General features: G+C 49.5%; 1 protein-coding gene across 1 annotated transcript; it reads left to right on the forward strand.

Annotated features, from left to right (window-relative positions):
- Window positions 1–4,277: 4,277 nt before the first annotated feature.
- Window positions 4,278–23,506, forward strand: FBXL18 (F-box and leucine rich repeat protein 18). Its single transcript, XM_034065586.1, has 5 exons — window positions 4,278–4,370; window positions 5,372–5,572; window positions 6,822–8,362; window positions 11,067–11,285; window positions 23,051–23,506. The coding sequence occupies exons 1-5, from the start codon at window positions 4,353–4,355 to the stop codon at window positions 23,205–23,207; spliced, it is 2,136 nt and encodes a 711-aa protein (XP_033921477.1). The 5' UTR covers window positions 4,278–4,352; the 3' UTR covers window positions 23,208–23,506.
- Window positions 23,507–23,952: the final 446 nt, after the last annotated feature.

Consider the following 23,952-nt stretch of genomic DNA (forward strand, 5'->3'; position numbering starts at 1 on the left):
TAGTGGGGGATGGTGGTTACAGCCCCTCTTCATGCAGCTGGGGCTGTGTGTCCTGTCGTGCTCCTGGAGGGAGGCTGGGGTTTGGGCTGAGAGCCTCACCTGCCTACACTGCTTTGCTGGGTGGAGCAGCTTTCAGGTGAGACCAAGAGAAAGTCTTCAGTGAAGTGGAAACTGAGTCAGGGCCAGAGGGTGAGGCTGGGAAAAGGGTGTGGGGAGAGGAAGCTCTTGCTGGGCAAGTGACACCTGCAGCTCCAGAACTGGATCCAACCACCAATGGCGGTGAAGCTTTGCAGAGGGCTCAGAGGGACACCTGCAATTCCTGTGTGCCCTGGGAGCTGGAGCTGCTGCTGTGGGAGGAAGGAGACACAGGACCAAAGAGAACCAGGTCAGAGAGCAGGGAGATCAGAGGCAGATGACACCGTGTGCTGGCAGCTCAGGCAGACCAGACCTCGGAGCCTTGCTCGCAGGCATGTTGGCCTCCCAAGGCTCCTCCAACCTGCCTGTCTTTGAAGAGCTAATGGCTGTGATTGTGTCATGCTCACAGCACATGAAAGGCTCCATTGGCCCTTTAATCCTCTGCCTGGCCTGATCCTGCTCCAGCATCCTGCTGTATTCAGGGTGGACCTGCCGGTTTCTGCCCTTCATCTCCCCAGCCTCCCCCCTGGGTGAAGCAGGAGCCCGGCAGGGCTGTAGGTGCAGACACTGGGCTGGGCGGATGAGTTACTGGAAGCACCAGTTTGCAACAAGGAAGATGAAACGGGTTGAAGCAAGGCCCAAACTGGGCTTCTAACCTGAGGTCTTGGGTAAACGGAGTGGGGAAGAGGCAATGGCAGCTCTTGAGGATGGAGCTGGTGGGAGGAGGGCAGGAAAAAGGCCAGGAGGCAAGAAGAAATGACAGCAGTAGGGAAATGGGGCACCTTTCTTCAGCCCTCCCTGAAATGGTCACTGCTCCACTTGGAAAACTGTGTTGGGACACAAAGAAAGGAAGAGAAGATGGTAGTGGTGAGGAGAAACCACAGAGCAGCAAAACACTGGGGGCCAAGAGCAGCTCAGAGGGGCAGAAGTGTGGGGAGAGGATGGGCGATGGGCTGGTGCAGAGCATTGGGCACAGGGGATTTAGGGTGATTTTCAAGCTCCAGAGTGCAGCAGATGAGGCTCTCTGTGAGGTAACACTTTGTGGGGTGTTGTTTCCCCTCTGTTCCCATTCCACTTGCTGTCCCAGGCAAGCAGCCCCCCAGTAAAAGGAGGCTGAGCCTTTCCCAGCCCTTCCTGATGCCTCTCCAGCTCAGGGCCGTGGTGTGCACAGCTACTCTGTGGCTGCTCCAGCAAGGCTCCGTTTATTCCTCCTCTGGGCCATTACATGCTGGAGAAAAGAATGTGGTGCTGGGCAGGGGAGCCTGCGAGCATTACTCACTGCTCCCAGCTCCAGCGAGCAGGGGGGAGCCTGGGGTGGTTTCCTTTCAGGAACACCAGGCTCTGAGAGAGAGGGGATGTGTGTGACCCCAGTTTCTCTGTGCTTTGGAGGGCTTGGTTTGTCCCTTGCTGTGTCACAGAGGTTGGGAAATGCTTTAGTTGTGTCCTGGCTGTCAAAGACACCAACCATAGGCAAGACTCAAGGAAGACAAGCAGGGAATAATCAGTCCCCTGGCTACTTCCTCCTCCTCTCCAGCACACAAATAGCCAGGGGCTGTGGGGAGACTGGGAGGTTTAAACCAGCCACCCATGGGCCAGGCTGTCTGGGTCAGCAGCAGTGATGGACTGGGATTTCTCAGGCTGCAGACAGCAGGACTGGGCTGTCGATGCTCCAAAGCCACCGCAGCCCTTTCTCACTGCCCTTTAGCTGCTCCGAGGGAGCTGGCTCAGCTCAAAGGAGACAAGTAAACATGTTTTATGCACTTTCTTCCCCCAGAGCTCCCAACTTTCGCTCCGGCTGGAGCCAGTCCCTGGCACTTCACCTGTAATTAGCTGGTGACCTGGAAAGTCACCTTGCTGAGCCGCTTATGGAATCAAGCCACCGCCAGGAATTAGTAATGTCCTTGGCAAAGGAGACGCTTGTGGCTCTTGGGATTTAGCCCTAAAGGGCCTCATTGTCTCTTGGTCATGTCAGGGAGGGCTAAGCAGAAACAGTGCCCAGCTGAGGGGGGTCCTGTTCTCCCATTACCTGTGTGCTGCTGCAGGAGAGGTGCCAGCATGGAAAAGCCCCAGGAAATCCCAGAGCATTCACACAAAACTGGCCTCCTTGCAGAAGGGTGTAAATGGGCTTTCCAAGGTACCAGTTCAGGGATAGGACTGTGGGTATCAGGTGTGCTTGGTGCAGAAGGAGTCCTGGTCTTTGAATCCTCCCTGCAGAAGGATTGCTGTCCTGGAGCCTACTCTGACTTGTGTTATACCCATCTCTAATCTACTTTAGCAGGCCTTAGGGTACTAAACCATATCAAGTATTGAAAACCACCTAGAGCAGTGGAGCTAGCAGTTCACCCAAGCATACCAAGTGCTCTGGCTGCTGTGGTCCAGCTGGGCTTTGGCCATGCTGACAAGATGAGGTGGCCAGGATGTGTCAGTCTTGAGAAGAATCAGGGGAGGGAAATTACCTAGGGCTTTCCAGAGTGAAAAATACAAAACCCTCAGCTTACTTTGGCCTTGAATGGGTGAGATTTTGTCTTAGAGCAAACCATGTTGATAGTAGCATTAGTTTGTTTGCCCTCCTGGAATGGGAAGCATGGAATGTATCTGCCTTCTTTGGGCTAACTGAACCCATCCTCCTGGGTACCCACACTAAGTGCTCCTGAAGCACAGCATAGCAGGGAGGGTTTCTCCTCTCACCATTCATTCACCTCCCAGCGACCATCAAGAGAAGTGCCACAGTCTGGTGCTCATTTAATTCCTCCTTTACCGCCCATCTGATGTCCTGCCTTGTGTTCAACCTCTGTGCCTTATCTACACCACCACAGCAGTGCATCACGAGCCCAAGCGCAGCTCCTCTTACAAACTGCTGCGAGCCTGGGTTCTCCCCAGGAGCTTCTTACACCTATCTCTGTTCCCAGGTCCTATTCAGGCTTGCCAAGCGCTGTCTGCTCCATTCATGCCCCATGGCTGGTCCTGACGCAGTCTGCTCCAGCAGATCTGGCTCTCTGGGCCGGGCTGATGGACCCTGCTGATGATTTTAGGTACCATTTGCATTGGAAATGCAGGTCTCCTCCACCCTGCTCCCTCTGGTGAGTGTGAATATGGTAGCTTGGTGTTTTCCTAGACGTCAAACAAGTTGGTCTTGACTTGTCATTATGGAGTGAAACACAAAGCAGGTACAGACTCTTACTGAGGCTCTCCTTCACCTAAGGGATAAGAGGGGTTTCCTCTTCAACACAGGGGCCTTCCCCCAGGCAAAACAAGTAAACCCCCCAATGTATCCTTCCTCTAATTCACAGCCTTAAATGGCAACCATGACTGGTGCAGAAGAGCAGCACCCCGTCTGTCTCCCACCGTGGGTCATCTTTAAAACACATTTTCTATGAACAGAATTCCTGAAGCACACACGTAACTGGAAATTCCAGTGCTCGGATCCTGTCTGTACTTGAGACTTGGGATGAGGAGCTAACAGGAACGGTGCTGAGCCCTTGGTCATTGCCGGGTGTGTGATGACTTCTGTATGGCCCCCTGTGCATCAGGGATGCCAAAGGTACAACATTTAACCTGGTTAGAACCGTGAATGATGGTTGTTGAAGACATGACCAGTGAACCTGAAGCCAGGTTTGTATTTAAGCTTTTTCTGTGAGGAAAAGGTGGTACCTGCAGCCCCTGTGTTAGCATCAATCCATGCACTGCCCATGGGTGTCCGGTCCGCCATGCCCCGGCTCCTCCCACCCCACAGCATGATCCAGGGGATTATTATTCTCCCCAATAGTTTTAATCTCAATGGAAAACCAGGGTGCGAACGCATCGGGGCTCCCTCTGCCTCCTCACAGCCAGCATTGACCCTGCGGGAGCCGACTGAGGGTGCTGCCGTCCCCGAGGAGCTCTGGTGGCCTCGGGGCAGAGGGGAAGGAGCCGTCCGGCTGCAGCCGGGCTCCGCTTCCCCACACCCGACCTGAGGGTACAGCACAACCGAACCCCACCACAGCCCCGCCGCTCCCATCATGGCGCCGCCGCTCTCAAAATGGCGCCCGGCCGCTGTTGGCACCTCCCTCCTTCCCCGTTCCACACTCAAGATGGCGGCGCGGGCGAGGCGCGCCCCGGAAGCCGCCTCATGGCAGCGCCGGAAGAGCCGTGCGGCGGCCGGGCCGGCGGGGAGCCAGGCCGGTTTGAGCGGGGCGGCGGGGAGGCACCGGCGGCGGAGGGACCGTGCGGCCGCCGCCATGTTCCGCTCCGAAGAGGTGAGCCGGGGGGGGGAGCTCCTTGCCCTCCGCTGCCCCCTTCACCTCCCGTTAACGGGGCTCGTCCTCCGTTGGGATGGGGCTGAGGGAGCCGCTGCCGCCTCAGGGATGGCGGCGGTGCGGGCCGGAGGTGCCGGCGGCCTCTGTCTCCCCGCTGGGGACGGGTTCCCGTTATCCCCCTCCGTTGGGTGCCTCTGAGGGTGTTTTAGAGGGGCTGTGAGGTGGGAGCAGATCCGCCCTTCCCGTTCAGGGAAGCGTTAATGCTGCTTTGTGCTTTAGTTCCGTTTAGTGCTTTAGTTAAGTCCCACATGCTCCCAGAGCTGCTGTCATCACGGTGGGGTGGTCCGGTCCCGGACACCGAGCACCCCATCAAGTGGTGATGGGTTTGGGGTGCTGTTGTTGGGATGCCTCTTGGCACCCAGTGTTGAGGGAAAGGGGGTGTATGGGGGAGCAGAGGGGCTCTCGTGTCCCCTTCGGAGCCCGGAGGGTGGCTTTGTATGGCTAAGGTGTAAGCAGAGGAGCTGTGGGTGATGTGATGCTGCATTGCAGTTTTGTATATGTATATATATAGGTATATGGGTTTATAGCTCTTAAGCTTATTGAAATGGATGGTACTTGGAGGAATGATGTAGGAAGAGACTGCTGGGTTATATTTGGAAAGGAATCGGGAACAGTCGCTTCTCCAGTTGCAAAGGAAGTGGCAAAAGTGGAATGAATGTAAATGTGTTTCCTCCTCATTTTAAAGCAGCGAAAGAGCGAGTGAAGGTACCATGGCTTTATGTGAAGCTTTGCACCGCTTCCATAGCATCTTCTAAGGGAAAGCTCTTGGCTTCTCCATGCAGATGGAAGGACTTAAAGATTCCGGCGTTTCTGCTTTGTCTCACTTAATACATCCTTATGACACTGGGGGGGGGGGGTGTTTTCTCACAAGCTTTGCTGAGATTTCTGAGCTAATAGCTTGTATTTTTCTCTTTTCCATCCTTTTTTCCTTGTCCCCACAGGAGATTGCAAGTGGGGAGAGCGAGGAGGAGAGTAACGGTGTCAACTTGATGGAGTTCTCGGATGAGATCCTTTTGCACATCCTCAGCTACGTCCCTTGCACTGACCTTGTCCTGAACGTCAGGAGAACCTGCAGGAAACTTGCAACGCTTTGCCTTGACAAGAGCCTAACCCATACGGTTTTACTTCAGAAAGACTATAAGGTGGGGAGAGTAGCTTGCTGCTTCTCTTAGCTATGAGGATCAATCAGAAATGGCATATGTATTATACCAGGAATAGGGCTTGGGAATGAAGGGTGATACATTTTATAAGGGCTGTATCACCAAGGGCAGCCTCTCTTAGTCATTTCCAAAAGAGGAAGCTGGATGAAGGAGAATGGAAACGTTCTCTCAGTTTGAGTTGCCCTACATGGCTAGTTCTGCTGAAATAGCTTTGCTGTTAGAAAATGGAGATGGTTTCCCAGCCCTTTATCAGCTGCTGCGCAGATTTGGCCTCACAGTCAGTAATGCAGAACTGCACAGAGTAAGAAGCTGAAGGAAGTGTAATCTCAAGAGCCCAAAGCATGGCAGCCTGAGCCAGCTACCAGCAGTATAATGATTCTTAGACTCTGCTAGAGTCCCAAAACTTGGATGAGCCACAGAATCTTAAGTGCTAACCACTCTGATCCCTATTTTAGGATGGGAAACTGAGTCAGTACACACCATTGCCATGTATATAGAGATGAGATTCAGAGCATCCCTGTGGAGAAGGACTTGGGGGTGTTGGTAGATGAGAAAATGAACATGAGTCGGCTGCAGTGTGCACTTACAGCCCACAAAGCAACTGTATCCTGGGCTGCATCAACAGGAGTGTGACCAGCAGGTCCAAGGAGGTGATCCTGCCTCTCTACTCTGCTCTCGTGAGACCCCACTTGGAGTATTGTGTGCAGTTCTGGTGTCCTCAACATAAGAAGGACATGGAACTGTTGGAACAAGTCCAGAGGAGGCCACAAGGATGATCAGGGAACTGGAGCATCTCCTGTATGAAGACAGGCTGAGAAAGTTGGGGCTGTTCAGCCTGGAGAAGCTGCATGGAGACCTCATAGCAGCCTTCCAGTATCTGAAGGGGGCCTACAGGGATGCTGGGGAGGGGCTATTCATTAGGGACTGTAGGGATAGGACAAGGGGTAACGGGTTGAAACTTAAACAGGGGAAGTTTAGATTGGATATAAGGAGGAAGTTCTTTACTGTTAGGGTGGTGAGGCACTGGAATGGGTTGCCCAGGGAGGTTGTGAATGCTCCATCCCTGGCAGTGTTCAAGGCCAGGTTGGATGAAGCCTTGGGTGCTATGGTTTAGTGTGAGGTGTCCCTGCCCATGTCAGGGGGGTTGGAACTGGATGATCTTAAGGTCCTTTCCAACCCTAACTGTTCTGTGATTCTATATCTCATTGAATATGGTTTTGTTTGAGTACAGGTAAACAAAGACAAAGTGAAGCAACTGATGAGGGATATCGGAAAGGAGATTTACCAGCTGAACATGGCTGGGTGCTATTGGCTGCCAAGCTCCACTATTGATCACGTCACACGATGCAAGAACCTGGTAAAACTGAACTTATCTGGGTGCCACATCACCTCCCTCCGCCTCTCCAAGATGCTCTCCACACTTCAGCACCTGCACTCCCTGGCCATAGATGTCAACCCGGGTTTCGATGCCAGCCAGCTGAGCAGTGAGTGTAAGGCCACACTGAGCCGTGTCTCGGAATTGAAGCAAACCCTTTACACGCCATCATATGGGGTTGTCCCCTGCTGCACGAGCCTCGAGAAACTGCTGCTTTACTTTGAGATCCTGGATCGCTCACGGGAAGGCTTCATGCTCTCTGGACAGCTGATGGTAGGTGAGAGCAATGTGCCCCATTACCAGAACCTGCGGGTCTTCTATGCCAGGCTGGCTCCTGGCTACGTTAACCAGGAGGTGGTGAGGCTGTACTTGGCGGTGCTGAGTGATCGGACACCTGAGAACCTTCACGCCTTCCTTATTTCTGCTCCCGGGAGCTTTGCAGAGACAGGAGCCACTAAAAACCTCCTGGACTCTATGGCTCGAAATGTACGTCTGGATGCTTTACAATTGCCCAAAGCCTGGATTAACGGCTCTGGGCTCCTGCAACACTTGAAGTTCAACAACCCTTTCTACTTCAGCTTTAGCAGATGCACCTTATCTGGTGGCCACCTCATCCAGAGAGTTATTAATGGTGGGAAGGATCTTAAAAGCTTGACCAGTTTGAATCTCAGTGGCTGCGTTCACTGTCTGGCTCCAGAGTCCCTGTTCCGAAAAGCAGAAGATGACATTGACAGCAGCATTCTGGAAAGCCTGGTGGTGTCTTGCTGCAACCTGAGACACCTCAACCTGTCAGCAGCTCACCATCACAGCTCGGAAAGCATAGGCAACCACTTGTGCCAGCTTCTGTCCAGGCTAAAGCACCTGCTGTCATTAGCGCTACCGGTTTGCTCCATCACAGATGTTGCTGCAAACGTGGAAAAGCCTCCCACAGTGTCTAATTTGGTGCCCCAAACATTCGGAAGGAAGGTTCGGATTGGGATACAGACATACCCAAGGAACTTAGCGGACCAGGCAAATCAGAAGATGGAGTCCTCAGTATTCTGGGCTCTGATGGGAAGCCTCCGGTATTTGGAAACCTTGGAAATCATTGGGTCCAGTTTTTCCTCTGCCATGCCCCGCAATGAGCCGGCTATTAGGAACTCCTTGCCTCCTTGTGTCCGGGCACAGAGTGTCGGGGATTCAGAGGTGGCTGCCATTAGCCAATTGACTTACTTGCAGAGCCTCACCTTAGCACAACTGCCAAATATCCTCACTGGCTCTGGGCTTATTCACATTGGATTGCAGTGCCAGCATTTGCGGACTCTTTCCTTGGCCAACCTGGGCATGATGGGGAAGGTGGTCTATATGTCTGCTCTCATGGACATGCTGAAACACTGCAAGTGTTTGAGAGATCTCAGGTGAGGGGCTGCCATTGAACATGTCCATTTTGGTTGTAGATCTCCAGATACGTAGTGCCTGGTTTGTTAGAACTGTGAGTGTTCCTGTTCTGGTCAGAAGTAGCTGCAATGGCTTGAAAACTGGGTGTTTTCCTGCCTGACTTGTGGAGGACATGAAAGCATCATATGCTGTCCTTGAGGCTTGAGGATATGCCCTTTAACCAGAGTTTGAAGAGCAAAACAAGGCTCTGTGCTGCAATTGCCTTCCTTTTAGATAAGGAAGAGTGGATGCTGCATATTTGGGAGCTAGCAGCCTGTCAGGATTAGGTTAAATACCACATGCCTTTGCTGACTGTTGTGTAAACGTGCATCGAGTCTCCAACAGTGTCTAGGTAATGCAGAGTTCTCCTTAGGTTTCCCAACAACATACTTTTTTTCCCCTTGGGTTTGTATTAAAATCATGCCTCTTTGGTTTTTTATTACTCAATAATGTATTGAAAACATTCCAGACCTAGAGTTTATCCTCTTGGTGTTCCTCTCCTGGTAGGATTTAAAGGATCTTACCAAGGATCTGTTTCTAAAGGGTGCAGAAAGGAGTTTCCCAGCCAAAACGTGCATGAACTGCGATGGCTTCCTTTCACCAGTCTGTATGAACACAAATGTTACTGCATTAGAAAGATGCTTTTTCCTTCCTTTTTCCCCCTAAATTACCTCCTGTTGGTGAAACTGCTAGACCTGTCAGTCCTGTTGTCATCCTCTGTTCACAAATGGGTCTAAAATAACAGTAGTAACAGCAAAGTCACTCCTGTGATTACAAAGCTGGGGTGACTAAAATCGTTGCTCATCAGCTGAAACTGGTGCTTGTGTATGTGTCCCTGATCCATTGCAATAGTGAAGGAAACCAGGGTGGCTAGAACACCTCGGGAGGTGGTTTTATTTTCCACCACTTCCCATTTATAACAAGCAGGGAGTATGCTGGTCTCATTCAAGAGATGGAAATTCAGTTGCTTAATGGTTTGGGTCAGGTGAACGTCTCTTTAACCTTCAGGACACTAAACAGCCATGGAAGAACTAAGATGCAGGGAAGGAGATTTGGGTGTGGAGTGTTGCTTCATTCAGTCTAAACCCTGCAGTTCCCAGAGACTTTGAAATGGAGGCCAAGATGGGAGGCAGCACAGAGCCTTCAATAAAAGACTAGCCAGGGTGTTTCCTTGTAACATCCAGGCGTTTCCATGTAAGCTGTTTGTTCTTTCCCGAGTAAAGTCTGAGGTTTTATATAGGTTTAAGAGGATTTGAATGTTTTACACTTCGTCCTGATAATGTCCTTTCCTTTTCATTTGACTAATTCTCTGCTGCTTCTACTCTTTTTGCCCTCCCCGTTTTCCAGGCTGAGAGACTAATTTAAAGGGCTATTCCAAAGCAACATTGGCATCTAGCGAGTGAAAGGCAGTATTGCAAGCATGGCTGGCACATCCCAGAGATTAACCTAGAAACCTGCAGGGAGGTTGCAAGAGATTCCGTGCTCTTTGTCCTAAACTTATGATGGAACAAATAACGCTGTTGAAAACTTGAAGTGGCTGAAGGGATTTTAAGTTATTACCCAAAGTGTTCACAATCTGTTAGGATCTCTTCAGGTAATGCTAACTCAGGTTGAGACTCTAAACCAGAATATATCAGCTAACAGGATTAAGTTGCTGAGATACCCCTGCATACTACAACAGCCTATGCAGAGATTATCCAGTTCAGGTTGGGGCCAGCATCTTGTTATCATCTAATGGATTAACCTTCTTGGAGCTCTTGGCCTTGCTGACCCAGTGACTGGGATTCCCAAGTGCTCAGAGGTCCTGTAATAAATCTGCACGAAGCAGATGTACTCTTCTGCTGTCATCAGCTCTGCAGACTGGTTTCTGTGCGGGCATCATCCAGTTATGCTGCTAGTTAAAGCACAGACCCCTTGTTGGTCAGCTGTGGTTTCACCATGTCATTTTGTTGTCCTCTGGGCTGTGACATAAGATTGTATGGCCATGATAGAGGATCCTGTCTCTCTTCTCTGGGCCAAGTGTTGAACATAAAGGTTGACTTGATGATGGTTATTCTTGCTATAGAAGAGCAGTAGCTTTGATCCTTTGCCATCCTCTGACCATGGAGCGCTGGTTGTGGTCGCTCATTGGCTCAGAGGCCCAAATTCTGCACGACAGTGTGTGCATTGGGTATTTTTTGTGCCTGTTTCTCTCTAGGCAGTAAACTGAAGGTATAACCAGTTTGATCAGTGTTGGTGCACTGGAGCAGTAAGTCCCTAAATCCACATCAGCTACTTGGTGGATGTCAGGTAGCAAAAGCCAGGCACATCCTACAACCAGAATGGATCTGCTGCTTGGACCTAGCATCTTACCCAACATGCTTTGTGGAGAACTTGCAGAACTGGGGTTACTCTTGGAATTCTGCAGTTTAGGACCTATCTGCCTATTTGTGTCCTTGTCCTTTAGCACACATCATTCAAGACTAACCAGCAAGCAAGAGGTCTGAGCTTGCAGTGTCGGGTTTGCTATGCCATGGCACTGGCACAAGCACTACTAGGTTATTGTGTGTGGAAGTGAAACAGGCTCTGGGGGACACGGCTTGCCCTACATTTTCCAGCCTCCCCATGGATGTGCTGTCTCCCCTCTTGTCTACAAGCATCCCAAGCCTGAATTACCCATTGACTTGTTGTTGTTTATTCCTGCAGGCTGGAACAGCCTTACTTCTGTGCTGGTGCCCAGTTCTTCCAGGCACTGAGTCACTGCTCCTCTCTCCAGCGGCTTTGCATCGTCTCCCGGAGTGGGACTCTGCAGTCTGACGCAGTGATGTCATTTATGGCCAACTGCCTTGAGGTCATCATGTGCCACATGTTTATGGGAGAATCTCTTACCGTTTGCAGAAGTCTCCAGCAATCTCTTGTCCGGAGGTAAGTGCGGAAAGAGGTCGGTGTGGGATTTCGGGAGCTGAGGAAGATTTATCTCCCATTTCCTTTGCTTGCCAAGGTTTATATGGCTTGAAGCGCTTGTTCCAAGAAGCTAATAGGTACTGTGTAACCACTTGGCACATGAACTCGCCTCTTACTTTAATAAGAGTGAATCAGTGAAGTATTTGAAGGTATTATATGCATTTTTGATTCCATTCCCACCCCTGTTCTTTGCAGTTGAGGTTCTGGATGTGAACCTTTATAAATCAAATGACACTTTTTTGGGTAAACAAAACATCTGCCCACGTTTTAAGTACCGAAGAGCTCTGACCTTGAAGCTTTCCTCCTTTCCCACAAGTGACTAAGATAATTCTCTGGCCTCTAATCACTTGTAAATGTCACTTACTGACAATCCCCTGGCAGCGCAATTCAAAGCCTTTAAAGGGTTGTTGTGAAGGGTTTTTCTTGGGGAAGGGGGGGGAGAATTGGTACAAACTCCCTTTGCACCTTTGGCAGTTCTTAAATGCATTTTGCGTGGCCCCTTGCAGTGTTCTGAGGCTCACGTGGTGGGGAAACGTTTGTGTGTGAGCCGTGAGCTGCATTTGAAAAGAGAGCTTTTAATTACGCTTGGCATTGTGAAACCTCCTCGTAGTGGCAGTCATCTTACCAAATATTGCACTTCCCATTAGGATGAGCTCTTTTTTCCCTCCTGGAAGGCTTTTTTCTCCGCCTTCCCTCTGTTTTCTTTGTCACCTACTGCTGCTGGGCCCTGTTAAGCTCTCATACAGATTTCAAATCACACAGCATTATGACTGCATCCTAAAGGCTGCTCCTCCTTCCCCCCCAGCCTTCCTCCAGCTTCCAAGTGACTTATTACATTTGGCTTGTTTCCACGGATCAAATCCAGAAGAGCCTATGACTATATTAGCTACCTAGCAAACCGCACACGAGGTCGTTTGTTCCTGCCTCCAAAAGCCTCTGTGTCCTTCTGGGATGGGGATTGTTGGGAACATCTCAGTAAATTCCTTGTGGTAGGGCAGGGGTTGAGGTTGTTTTTCACTGTGTTTCATCGCTGTAAAAACGTTCCTTGCTTGATTTCAGCTGTGCTTTGGGGATCCTTAGAAGGAACCACAGCTCCACAGCCCCCAGTCTTTAGTTTGTGCTCCCCTCTGAGGTGCCACAAGGCTTAATGTCCACTTCCTGAGCAGAAATACACTGTTCTGTGGGGTTTTTCTCCCTCTTTTTCTCTGTGGTGGACAGATTGTCACTACATTCTGTACCTCTTCATAATTTAAGCCCTGGGAGCATTCCAAAGAGCAGCTGATGCTTTGTGGAAACGTTCAAAACTATTTTTATATTTAGCAACAGTTCTGTCATCTTCTTTTTCTTCTTTTGTATTTTATTAATAGAGACATTTGCATGAAAACAGGAGGGTTTGAGGGGGTTTTGGGGGCTTTTTTCCTCTAAGAGAGCATCTGCTCCCACTGCAGATTCCACACCTGAAGTCGTAATCCTCTGTGACATCGTAATTGGTGGCTCTGGGAACGATTTTGATGTCACGTAAGATTATGACTTCAGGAGGAGGATAAGCGGTGGGAGCAGATGCTCTCCTAAGCAACAAAGATCCCCTTCTCATGCAACTGTCTCTAGCAATAAAATGGAAGGAAGGAAATACAGAAAATGATGTGTAAGCAAAGGCTGGAGTCTTCCACGAGCCATCAGTGAGTCTTTAGCCGTGTGGCTTTCCCAGTGATCCCATTCTCATCCTTCAGATGGGGTCGGGATTTGACTCTCGGTAGACTGCATTTGTCTGCTACTCCAAAGGCAAAGAGATGTGCAGTAAAATCCATGTGTGAGCTAGTCCATAGCTTAAACCTGTGGATAAGGCTCCAATTCACACAGCTTGGCTTCCTCTAAGAATATGCTGCTAGTGTCTCCTTAATCCAGGTTTCAAATTGGAAGAGTCTATTGGGCAGCAAGTTTTATATCCTTGTCCCAGCATAAAAGAAGGTGATTTATCTTTTTTGTTGTTGTTTGCCTGTTGGGAATGTGTGCAGATGCTGCGTGTGCGGGGAAGGCATGGAGAGTGGGTGGGAAGGAGGAGGCGAGAGGAGGGAAAGCGAGGAAGGCTATGAGCCTGTCTTTGTTTGTTCTTGAGATAAGGGAATGAATCCATATTCCTTAGGTCCCATATTCCCATATTCCTAACCCATATTCCTTAGGGTTAGAGTTCCTTATTTAGATGGAGATGGACATCTCTTGATGGAGATGGTCTTGTTTAGGCTCAGAGCAGCCAAGTGGTTGCTGGTTTTGAACGGGGAGATGGGGTCAAAGTGACTCCCATTCTCCAGATGCATCTAAAAAGAGAAGAAATGCAAACTGGAAGGGTCTAGGGCTGGGAATGCACCAGTAGTTTGCTGAGGGGGGCTTGAAAATGCCATCTAGTGCAGAGCAATCCTTGTTCAGACATGGATGCACAGGAGGGTTTGGATCACAGCTCTGGGACTGATCTGGGGAGAGCGGAATGGTTCCAGCTGTGGAGTTGTACTGGAAGCTGGTGTGGTTACAGGGTGTGGTAATGGGAGCTTGGGTGTTAAATCTACATCACACCAGTGGCTTAAAGCCTGATCTTAAGCTCTTCCCTTTGACTGTAAAATAAGGTTAGTGTTATGTATTACTGTTCTACTGGCTGGAGAAGAGAGTTCTTGTGTCTGTCAGTCTTGTGACAGCCCTAAACCAGCCCCTGTGGTGTTGAGCTTTCTTGTGGGCAGTTTTCTGCTTGAAGTTTGCTGATTCTGGGGACAAATTAGTTTACATATTTAAGTCATTAAAAACCTCTGCTTCAGTTCTGCCTCTTTTGCCATGAAACCAGTAAGCAGAACAGCACTCATCTGGAGCCCTCATCAACAAGCAAGAGGCTTGCAAGGGCAAGGTCTCCTCTGAGCTTTAGAGAAGACTGTTTCCCTCTGGGCAGATAAATCATTGCAGTGTTTTTCTCCATTCTTGTTTCTTCTGTGTGAATGGGAGGGGTAATCTCCTTTATGGGTTCAGGCAGAAAGCCTGTGCACATAAGAAGGGCCTGGTGGTTAGAGTGGGAGATGTGGCTTGAGTGATCTCTATCCATCTCCCTGATCTTCCTCAGCTTCACATGTGACAGTGGTCTGCTCTCGTTTTCTCTGTAAAATGACATCTTTTTTTCCCTATCACATGGTGCTCAGCTGCTGCCACACTCCAGATAGCAGCAGATCTAACAAACACAATGTTTTCCTTTTTATGCTTGGACCTTAACTGTGCCAAAGTGCTTAACTCCAAGCATGTGTTGTCTTTGTTTAAAGAACTTTGCTATTAGAACCGCTGCAGTGCTTTTAACCAGAAGCACTGAAACCCCCCAACTTGAGGACCCACTGTTGTCGTTTCAAGCCCTGTTGCTGTACAGAGAGGCTTCTTTGCAGCAAAGGGACATTTGGCTTCTCCCTTTAGGGCTGCGGTGCTGGGCTGGGATTCTGAATGCTTTGCAAACAGCCCTGTGGCCAAAGCCCGGTCCGAGGGAATGGAACTTGCTCGCAGCAGCTTTCCCTGAGGGCTTGCACGCTGTTATTTAGCGAAGGAGTCAATAGATGGAGCTGTGACCTATGGAAGGTGTCCCACTGCTTACTCATGTGTTGCATGCTAACGATTCGTGTTTACACGCCTGGATTTCTCTGCCCTAGAAATCTTGCGGGCAAGGAATTTGGATGACTGGAGGCTTGCAGAGCTCCATGGCACGGTCAGCAGGCACTTCACAGATGGGCAGGAGGAGTTGCTTTGCCAGCAGAAACCAGGCTGGAAAAGGGGATGGGAAATGCTTTGGTAAATATCCCCTTGGCCTCAAGGATAGATTTTATTTTCCAGTGTATTCCTTGAGAATTTGATCGGGTTTAGCTTAAGTGTTTAGGTAGCTCCTATCCTTGTAATGATTTCAAGGACTCTACACCACCACACAATAGAAGCCTGTGAAAAGACCTTGAGAAAAGCACCTTGGAAAAGATCATGAGAGCAACAATCAAAAAGCCCCCAACCAACCAAACCCCCCCCAAATCCCTGAGAGCACCATTAGGGATTCTTCATTCACAGGGGGAAGGTGTCAAGGCATAGAGGTGAGGTGTAACTTATAGAAATGCAATCCAAGGTAAGCCACTGTAGAGAGCGTGGTCAGGAAGCCAGAGATCGTGGTGTGCTTTGGGGAATGGTGGGTAGCTGGGCTCAGCCTCTCACATCTCCCAAAGGCACTGTTGGCATCTCCTGGGGTCTGGGAGCTGTTGGGAGAAGGGCTGGGGCTGGCTGGGTCCTGGTGCAGCATCCCCTAAGTGCTGTGGGGTTGGAGGGGGGGGGTTGGCAGCCCAGGTTCAAGCTCTCTGCCCCTCTAAGCCATCCTGGCTGCCTGCCTCCAGCAAATGGCTTTGTGAAGCCAGTGTGCAACTGGTAAGGCTGCACCTTGACTCCTGTGTTCAGTTCTGGGCCCCTCACTACAAGGGAGACGTTGAGGTCTGGACAATGGAGTGGGGCCTTCTCTGGCTAGTGAATGGCCTGGAGCACAAATGTGATGAGGTAGGGCTGAAGTGGTTTAGCCAGGAGAAAAGGAGGCTTAGGGGAGAACTTATGGCTCTCTACAGGTATCTGAAAGGAGGCTGTAGCAAGGTGGGTGTTGGTTTCTTCTTGGTTGGACAAGAGGAAACGGCCTCAAGCTACACCAGTGAAGTTTAGATTGGAGATTAGGAACAATTTCTTCACCCAAAGGGTTGTCAAGCGTTGGAACAGGCTGCCCAGGGCAGTGGTGGAGGCCCCATCCCTGGAGGTATGTAACAGCCATGTAGATGTGGTGCTTGGGGACATGCTTTAGTGGTGGACTCAGCAGTGCTGGGTTAATGATTGGACTCAGTGATCTTAAAGGCTTTTCCAACCTAAACACTCCTGTGATCTGATGACTGAGGGTTAACCAGTGCTGGAAGGCGCAGAGAATTTTACTGGTTTAGGACAATCTGCCCATGCTGAGGATCCGAGACCAAGAGAAACACTACCTTAGCTTTCCTTCTGCCTGTGGCAAGCATGAGCAGTGCTTAGTTTGAAGTGCCTTCCACAATAGGACTCCTGCCACTTTCCAGGAATAGCTGTCTCAGTCTAAATGAGATTTTACTCTTCAAGTTCCTGTAGCATTGCCTACATTTTCCCCTGCTTGCTATTATCCTTTTTGAACATGAAACTCTTGGCTGGATCTTACCTTTTCTTAAAGTGCTGATTCCAGTGGCCCTGTGTAGCTGTGTGAGCTATGATGCTCGCTGGAGGGATAAAGCACCCTCCTGGGATTCGGTTGCAGAAATAGGGCTTCCAGGTGGGAGTGTGGGGGAGAAACTATTTGGAAAGTGCTGAGTGAGCCAGTGCCTCTCCTGGCATTTAGCACAGGACTGAACTGGCACAAATGAATTGCTCCCATCAGAGCTAAGCACTCTCCCTTCCCTTATTGCTGTTGCCCTAGGTACCCCTCCAGTGTTCCTGCTGCCTGGATTCTCCTTGTGGGCTCGGCCTCAGAAAAGCCCTTTTGGGTAGTTGTTTTTACTGTTAGATTGGGTGAGAAAGGGATATTAGGGCAGTAAGTGAGTGCAAGATCAACTCTGAATCCAGCAGAGTCCTCCAGCGTCCTTCCTGCACTGCCCACCTGACTGCTGCAGTTGTATTGACACTGCAGAAAGCTGCTATTAGCACCGAGGGCTTCTTGGAGATTTTCAAGCTGGTTTTGCATCCCTTCAGCACCTTCTTTCCTTGCTGACCTTGAGCAAGTCCCTCTGTACTGCTGGCTTTCCTGGAGCCCAGAGCCAGCATGGTAGCTGCCAATCCCACCCCGCTAGCCTAAGCACGTTGTGGGCTCAGGCCCTGCATCTGATTGCAGAAGACTTAATGTATCGCTAGGCTGGTGTAGTGAATCATTAGCATCCTGTTCCAGCTTTCATTGTCTGTTTCATTTCCTGCTCTTGGAAACCCCTGAATCATTCTGTCACAGACTGAATAACAACCTGCATCCTTGTCAGCTTATGTTACCCAAGAATTCCTTGGCAAGGGCTGGCTGCTCGAGGTGTGGCCCGGACACCTTTCCTTCTATCAGGGGTGTTGTTTAGGGGTGGGTTCAAATACTTTACACACCAGTGGGTTTAAATACTTTACAGTAGGACCATCCCAAACCTGTCATATTCACGTATCTTCCTTTGGGGATCCTAACATACCCCCTTCTTAAATGCATTCCTGTGGTTGACCCAAAGGGCTTATTCTAACTGCTGGCTTGTGTGTTTTGAAGGGAAGTCAGTCCTGAAGCTTTCCTTAGTGGATGGATTGGTTTGTGCATGAAATAGGTTTCAAGGATTGTCCTCTCTCTTTCTCTCTCTCCCTTAGCTGAGAGATAATATTGGAACAGTACTGTCGTGCTTTCTCTTCACGAGGGTGTAAAAGGCCGAACGGAAGCATTAACTGCAGCTTTAAAGCATTTCCATAGTAAAATAAATCTAATTGAGCCGTTAGTGCAGTAGCTTTTTAATTTGTAGAAGAGATTAGGAAATAACTTCCAGCTTGCTCTGGCAGAGCACTCCCCTAGGACATGTCCTGGGCGCTCTGGCATCGCTCTTTGGGTTCTTATTCCCTCCCCTTCTAATTGTCCAGTCACATTTGACTGATGCAGAGCTGGGCTGGCAAAGTACTGCAAGAACCTCAGTCTGTGAGCGTGTTTGATACAAACCTCAGTTCACAGGATGGTGTCATTCATGCCTTACAGAGAGAAACCACAGCAGGGAGATGGAACTTGCCTCTGCTTGGGATGAGCCTGATTTATGTTGCTCCTTCCCCATGACTCGATGCAGTGGCAGAGGATGCTGCGTTGAAGATAATGGGAGAGTTGGCAGTGCTGTGTGTGAATGACTTCCAGAGACCCATCTACACCCCTCCATCTCAGGTTGGAGGCTGTAGTGATGGGATTTGAAGTGAAAGGAGACCACAAGCCTTGGGAGAAGGCCAGTTTGTCCACGTAGACATGAGGGGGTGGAAGATACCCTTAAAGGAAAACACTTTATGGAGGGAATATTCTGTGGAGCTAAGAGCAACATGAGGAATCACAACAGTTTTCCTCAGGAACTGTTGAAGTCCATTTCTAAGGTCTGAAAATGATGTCTGCTCAACGCTGGTCCTCCAGGAGGGCTGGGAGTGTGAATGGGACTTAAAGAATGGGTCTGCTTTAGAGTCTGCATCAAGGCTTTGGGCCCCTTCTGGGGGATGAGTGGGGGGCAAGGGTCCTTGCTGCTCATGAAAGGAAGGGGCCTGGGGGAATGCTACCTGCAGTTTCCTTGGCACGGCTGGAAGATGCTTTGGAGAAGCTTCATTTTATGCTATTGGCAGTCACTAAGCAAGCAGAGCTTCTGCGTTCAGGGCATGGCCGGTGGAACAAATGAAGTGTGTGTGCATCCTTCCCTGTAAAGATGTCTTATCTGTTGGGTCATGCCACTTGTCTGCTGCTCCAGCTTGTCCTGGCATTTCCTCCCTTCCGCCGTGCCATGCTGCAGGCAGGGGAGTGTCTGGCCTGGCTCAGGTGTGCTGCCTCAAGCTTGCAAGGCGGATTTGAACTTCCAGGTATAAGTCTTCCAGTGAAAACAGATGTATGCTGTGCTGGCGGAGGATTGACGGCGTTTGTGCACGTAGGTGGAAGAGCTTGAGGCCTTATGCCTCTCCAGAGGTGGATCACCAGCCTGTTGGGAAGTTAAATGGAGAGAGAAGGTGTGTGGCTGCAGCAGAGATTGGTTTGCTTTTGGGAGAGTCATGCAAACAGGAGCTCACATCTGCTCTGTCCCCACTGTGTTCTCTTCCCCCAAATCAAGCCTCCCCTGGTTTCCTTCCTTATTTTCCTTCTCTAGAGCCTCTTCTATAGGCTCATCTCATTGTGGAGTTGAAAAATCTGGCCTTGATCCACTCCTGATAACACTGTAGTTCCTTGTTTTAGCTGGTGTGTGCTGCTTTTGTTGCCAGTGCTTAATTATACCACCTTGTGTGTCCTTACTCCTGCTTGCCAGCTTTTGTGAGGTGGGATATGCTGCAATGTCTGCATTTGGTATAGAGCTTTTCTTAGGTGTCTCTGGAAAACCTCAAGGGGAAATAACATTCTTCAGTCCCAACTATTGCCTTATCCTTTCCTTACAAGCAGGAGAAGGTAAGTTTGAGCAGCACCTAACACAGTGGAGCTGTTGTCTTCTGGGGTGCAGGGTTGCAGGGAGGCAGAATCCATCCTTAGAGGTGAGATTGTCCTATGGCTTTGGGATGCCCTTTAGCTCCATCAGCAGATGGAGTCCTGGGGACACAGTGTTTGCCAGGAGATAACTGCATTCCAGGGAGTGACTCTTTTGTCTTGCTAAAATGGAGGAAACCTGATCAAAGTGCAGCCTTGCTTTAGACTTTTTCCTCCTCCTTTTTGACTTTGTCCCTGACCTACATATCGGATCCTGCCACACGGCTTGGAAGTAATTGAGAACCCAGTGTTAGGCTATTTACCAAGCTGTTCACTTGAAAATAACCTTATTGTGTCCAGTCCACACCTGCTCTGGGATCATTTTGGAGACAAATTACAACCCTTTCAGCCACATGCAACCTGCTCATGATCTGACTGGAGGGTGAGGCGAGACCTCTGCTGATGCCAAGAGGAATTTGCGACACAGGCTGCTCTTCACTGCTTTATGGATGATTCCAACCAGCTGCCCACATCCAGATGAAGACACTGCAGACACATCCCTGTAACAGTTCCCACTGGGTGGCTGTTGGTTTGGTGTTGAGTCTGCTGGCCTAGAAGCTACACTGGAAAATATGTGTGTTGGGGGTGTCTTTTCTTTGTTATCCCAGTGGTTGTTTCTGATTAAAGGCTCTGTTTTCAAGAGGCTGCTAGTCAGTTGCCTAGAAAACTTGCTTTCATCTAATTAATCATGATGAGTTTAGTCTGGAGGTTTTGTAGGAGGGAGCAAGCAAGCATGTCCTTGGCATTCCTCCCTTGAAGGGAGAAGAAAACCCCAAGCCTTCATGTCTGAAACTGCAGCCCTTTTGTCTCCCCAGGTCAACATCCTTCTCTGTCCTTCGGGTTTTCGTTTTACAAGCCATGCTCTTGCAGAGGTAGATGGAGTTTGAAGTCCATCCAGGTGTGGAATGAGGAAAGAAGATTACAGGAGCTACTCTGCAACTCATTAACTCAATCTCTTCCCCTTCTTGTTATCTCCTCCCCATGCCTGGGGCCTTTGGAACTAGTGCTCTAAGTGCTTCTCACTTAATCTAGCCCACCTGGACAGGTGTACCGAGAAAGGAATTGCCTTCCAGGGGAGGACTAAAGGAGCAGAGATTGCCGAGGGAGGCTGCCTTTGGGAACTGCTAATCCCAGGTTAACATTATGACAGCTGCTTGTTAAAACCAGGGTGTTTTTGAGCAGGCAGTTAAAGGAGAAGCTTTGCACGCACATTTAGCCTCGAATAATAGGGAACCATGTGCATTTGATTCCTTTTTCTTTTCCCCTTAAATCACGCAAATTGTACATGGAAAGAATTCGCTCAACTTGCTGGGTATGGAATTTACAAGGTTTGCAGTAACATACAGTTTCCTGTTGAAGGGGGGGGTGTATGGGAGGGGTGGGGGGAGAGAAAATTACAAAGCTTTCTTTTCTTTTTCCCTTTTTAAGCTCCAATTCAAACCTCTCCCATCGATCCAGCCTCTTTGGAAGGCGGATTTACTGCAGTGGGGGTTTTTCAGCCGTCTCGGTGGCAGATTGTCATGTAAACTTGTCTAGGTGCTCGTTTTTATAGCTGCGTGTAAAGGCTGCTCATAAACTGCAATTGTGTCTATGGTGAGAAGGCAGCATGCAGATCCAATTTGGGAGAGTCGATAGCCAAAGGAAGAAGCAGAGGTTTCTGTGCCTTGGGGAGAGCACTGTTTCTTCCGAGCTGAACTTCAGTACACTTGGTCTATTAACATGATTTTCTCTGCAGGACTGTGGTGTTGGCTAAGGAACATGAAGAGCTGAGGCAGAGGAGGGACTATCAAAGAGACATTTGCTGTGTTTTATGTAATTTCACTGCAGACTTTACCAACTGCCTCTCAGATCAGTGCTTGTTTGCTGGTTGGTTTCTTGGAGGCTGTGCTGTGGAAGTAAGAAACTGCAGCTCTTACACAAGCCCCCACATCCCCTCAAGGAGAGGTGTCCTCTTCTGGCAGCCCTGAGGCATGAAGGGCAGGTCTGTGATGCAGAGCCCTGTAACATTGCCCCGGGTAGTTTTGCTGCTGGAAATCCTTATCCCTGCAGCTACTTAGGTGCAGGCAAATTAATTTAACCCACCAGGACTGAGCAAGTAGCCTTGGAATGGGAGTTTTCTCTGCTTCATTTTTGGCAGCTCTACTCCAAACCATTTGTGGAGGGGAATATCCTTTCTGACTCCTGCAAAATGCCACTCTCTTGTGGCCTTCCCTTCAGCCGGCTGTGTTGCTACCTGGGATTTCCATGTGTGTTTCCAGGAGCAGAATCTCCAGCTGTTCCTCTCTCTGTTTGACAGCAGTCTGGCTGTTTCAGAGCTGGAGATGAGCTGGGAACCTTCCAGGCACACATCTATCTAACAGAAGTTGGTGTGAGCAGTGCACTTCTCTTTGGACCCGACACAACTTGGTCCAGCCTCAAGGGACTGATGCTGCCAGTGTGACTCTGCCTCCTTTACAGTGAGAATGAGCTAGTCCTTGTCACACGCCTTGGAGGAAGCATCTTGGTGGCATGGGGCTGAGAGTCACGAGGCTTTTTAATCTGAAGGGTGTAACTCTTAAACCATAGCATAACTTCCCTTTACCCCCCAGCTTTAAAAGACTAACCCATTGTTATGCTACACTGAGTAATACCATTTCCCTTCCATGTTCTCTTACCAGGTTGCTATCATGGAGAGTACTTGCTGATGGGCTTTCTTTTTTGTATGGTTCTTATTACATTGTATAAATGGCATTAAGGTTTGCTGTTCTCTTCCTTTGCTCTGTAGTTATAACCCTCTCATGTTGTTGTGTTGCTTGCTGAAAGGCAGACCCAGTTGGTGGTGGCAAGAAGAGCTAGGAGGGCAGGAGGAGGATGCAGATCTTCTAAGAGGGGACCAGAGAGACTGAGGCTGGGGATTAAGAAAGTGGAACCCAAAATGGAAGTGGCAAGCAGGGATACGTGACCTGTGCTTCTGTTAGGGCAAATTCCTGTGGGGCCAAGACAGGTTTCCTGCAACTTGGATTAGAAAGGAGGCTGCAGTGCATGTGTGTGTGTGTGTGAGCACACACTTCAGTGCTTATCTGCAGATCTGAGCTTTCTAAACCTGCCCATGCTCTAATTACAGAGTATAAACTCTGCATGCAGAACAACCCAGCCTGGAGTGATGATCCCGGGCTCAGCCCGCAGGGAATGCCTGGCACTGCTCTGGCCTGATCTGCAGCTTGCCTCTGGTTTGTAGGTGGTTGAAATTATGTGTGAGCACCTTGCCCAAAACCCCTTCCTCCTTCCTCGTGTTAGGGTTTGTGTTAGCTCAACAGACTGAGAAGGGGTGCAAGCCCTTGCTGATGCATTGAGAGCAGGAGACCTTGACTTCCAGCTGCCTCTGAACACCCCTTCCCTCCCCTTGCCACCGCATGATCTGTATCCATGCAATCCCCTTCTCTTGCACTGGAGAATTCCTCTTTTTTCCTCAGCTAATAACCTGTGTCTGATTTAGCTTCCAGGCAGATCGCCCTGCACTGAACGTCGTCATTTTCCCTCTGCTTCATGAGGACTTGACAGAGGTCATCAGAGATGTCCCCATGCGGCACTTGGATGAAATTACCTTGTTTAAAAGCAGAGTGGCCGAGGAACCTCCCAACTTGTGGTGGTGACTCTCACAGCATGGCAAGGACAGTCAGCGTGAACACGGTCAAATAGCTGCTTGTTGGCCTGGATTGCCCATCTTTCAGCTCCTGGCCACCTCCCTGGATGCTGTACAATCACTTGAAATAGGTGCAATTGCAAACTGAAATAAAAGCTGGTCCTTTGCAGTGGGGAAACCATCTATTGGATATTGCTTGCATCTGAAAATCCCGTCTCCGAGGCTTCTGGAATCTGATGAGTATTTCCTTGCGGTTAATAGCAATTGTTTTGTTATTTGATTGAAGTTAAAGGTAAGAGAAAGTGACTTACTGATGCTCTTTCTGTGTCGCCTGGTGTATTTCCTAAAGGGCCCCTGTGTACTTCAGCAGTGTGCTTTGTGGTATTGGTGGAAATCATTCTTTGCTTCAGTCTGGTTTTGGTAAAGTAGAAAGCCTAAGCCAGCTAAAAGGCACAAACCCGTGTTGCTCAATTGAAGTGCTTCACATCTTTTCTGTGTTACAAGTACACATTTGTGGTCACGCACATGCAATCACAGCTATTGAAAGGGGTTTATTTCTGATGGAGAAGTGCCACAAGGACTCTCTTCTTATTTTAAATAGCAAATTAAAGGTCATTAGTGCCCCGACCATGGTGTGTTCTTGCTGATGCTGTTTCCATCCATCTGGTGGAAACAGTTCTCAGCTCTTACGGAAATCCATGTCCTAGGGGTAGATGGTGCCTACAGTGAGTAAGTCGAGGCTTGGATCTGATTTT

The sequence above is a fragment of the Melopsittacus undulatus genome, chromosome 8 (assembly GCF_012275295.1).
Source record: "Melopsittacus undulatus isolate bMelUnd1 chromosome 8, bMelUnd1.mat.Z, whole genome shotgun sequence".
Lineage (NCBI taxonomy): Eukaryota > Metazoa > Chordata > Aves > Psittaciformes > Psittaculidae > Melopsittacus > Melopsittacus undulatus.

Excerpts from the sequence above, each read along its gene's own strand:
- FBXL18 (XM_034065586.1), top strand. Across the intron at positions 5,573-6,821 it reads TACTTCAGAAAGACTATAAG|GTAAACAAAGACAAAGTGAA; the intron begins GTGGGGAGAGTA and ends GTTTGAGTACAG. Across the intron at positions 8,363-11,066 it reads AAGTGTTTGAGAGATCTCAG|GCTGGAACAGCCTTACTTCT; the intron begins GTGAGGGGCTGC and ends TTATTCCTGCAG.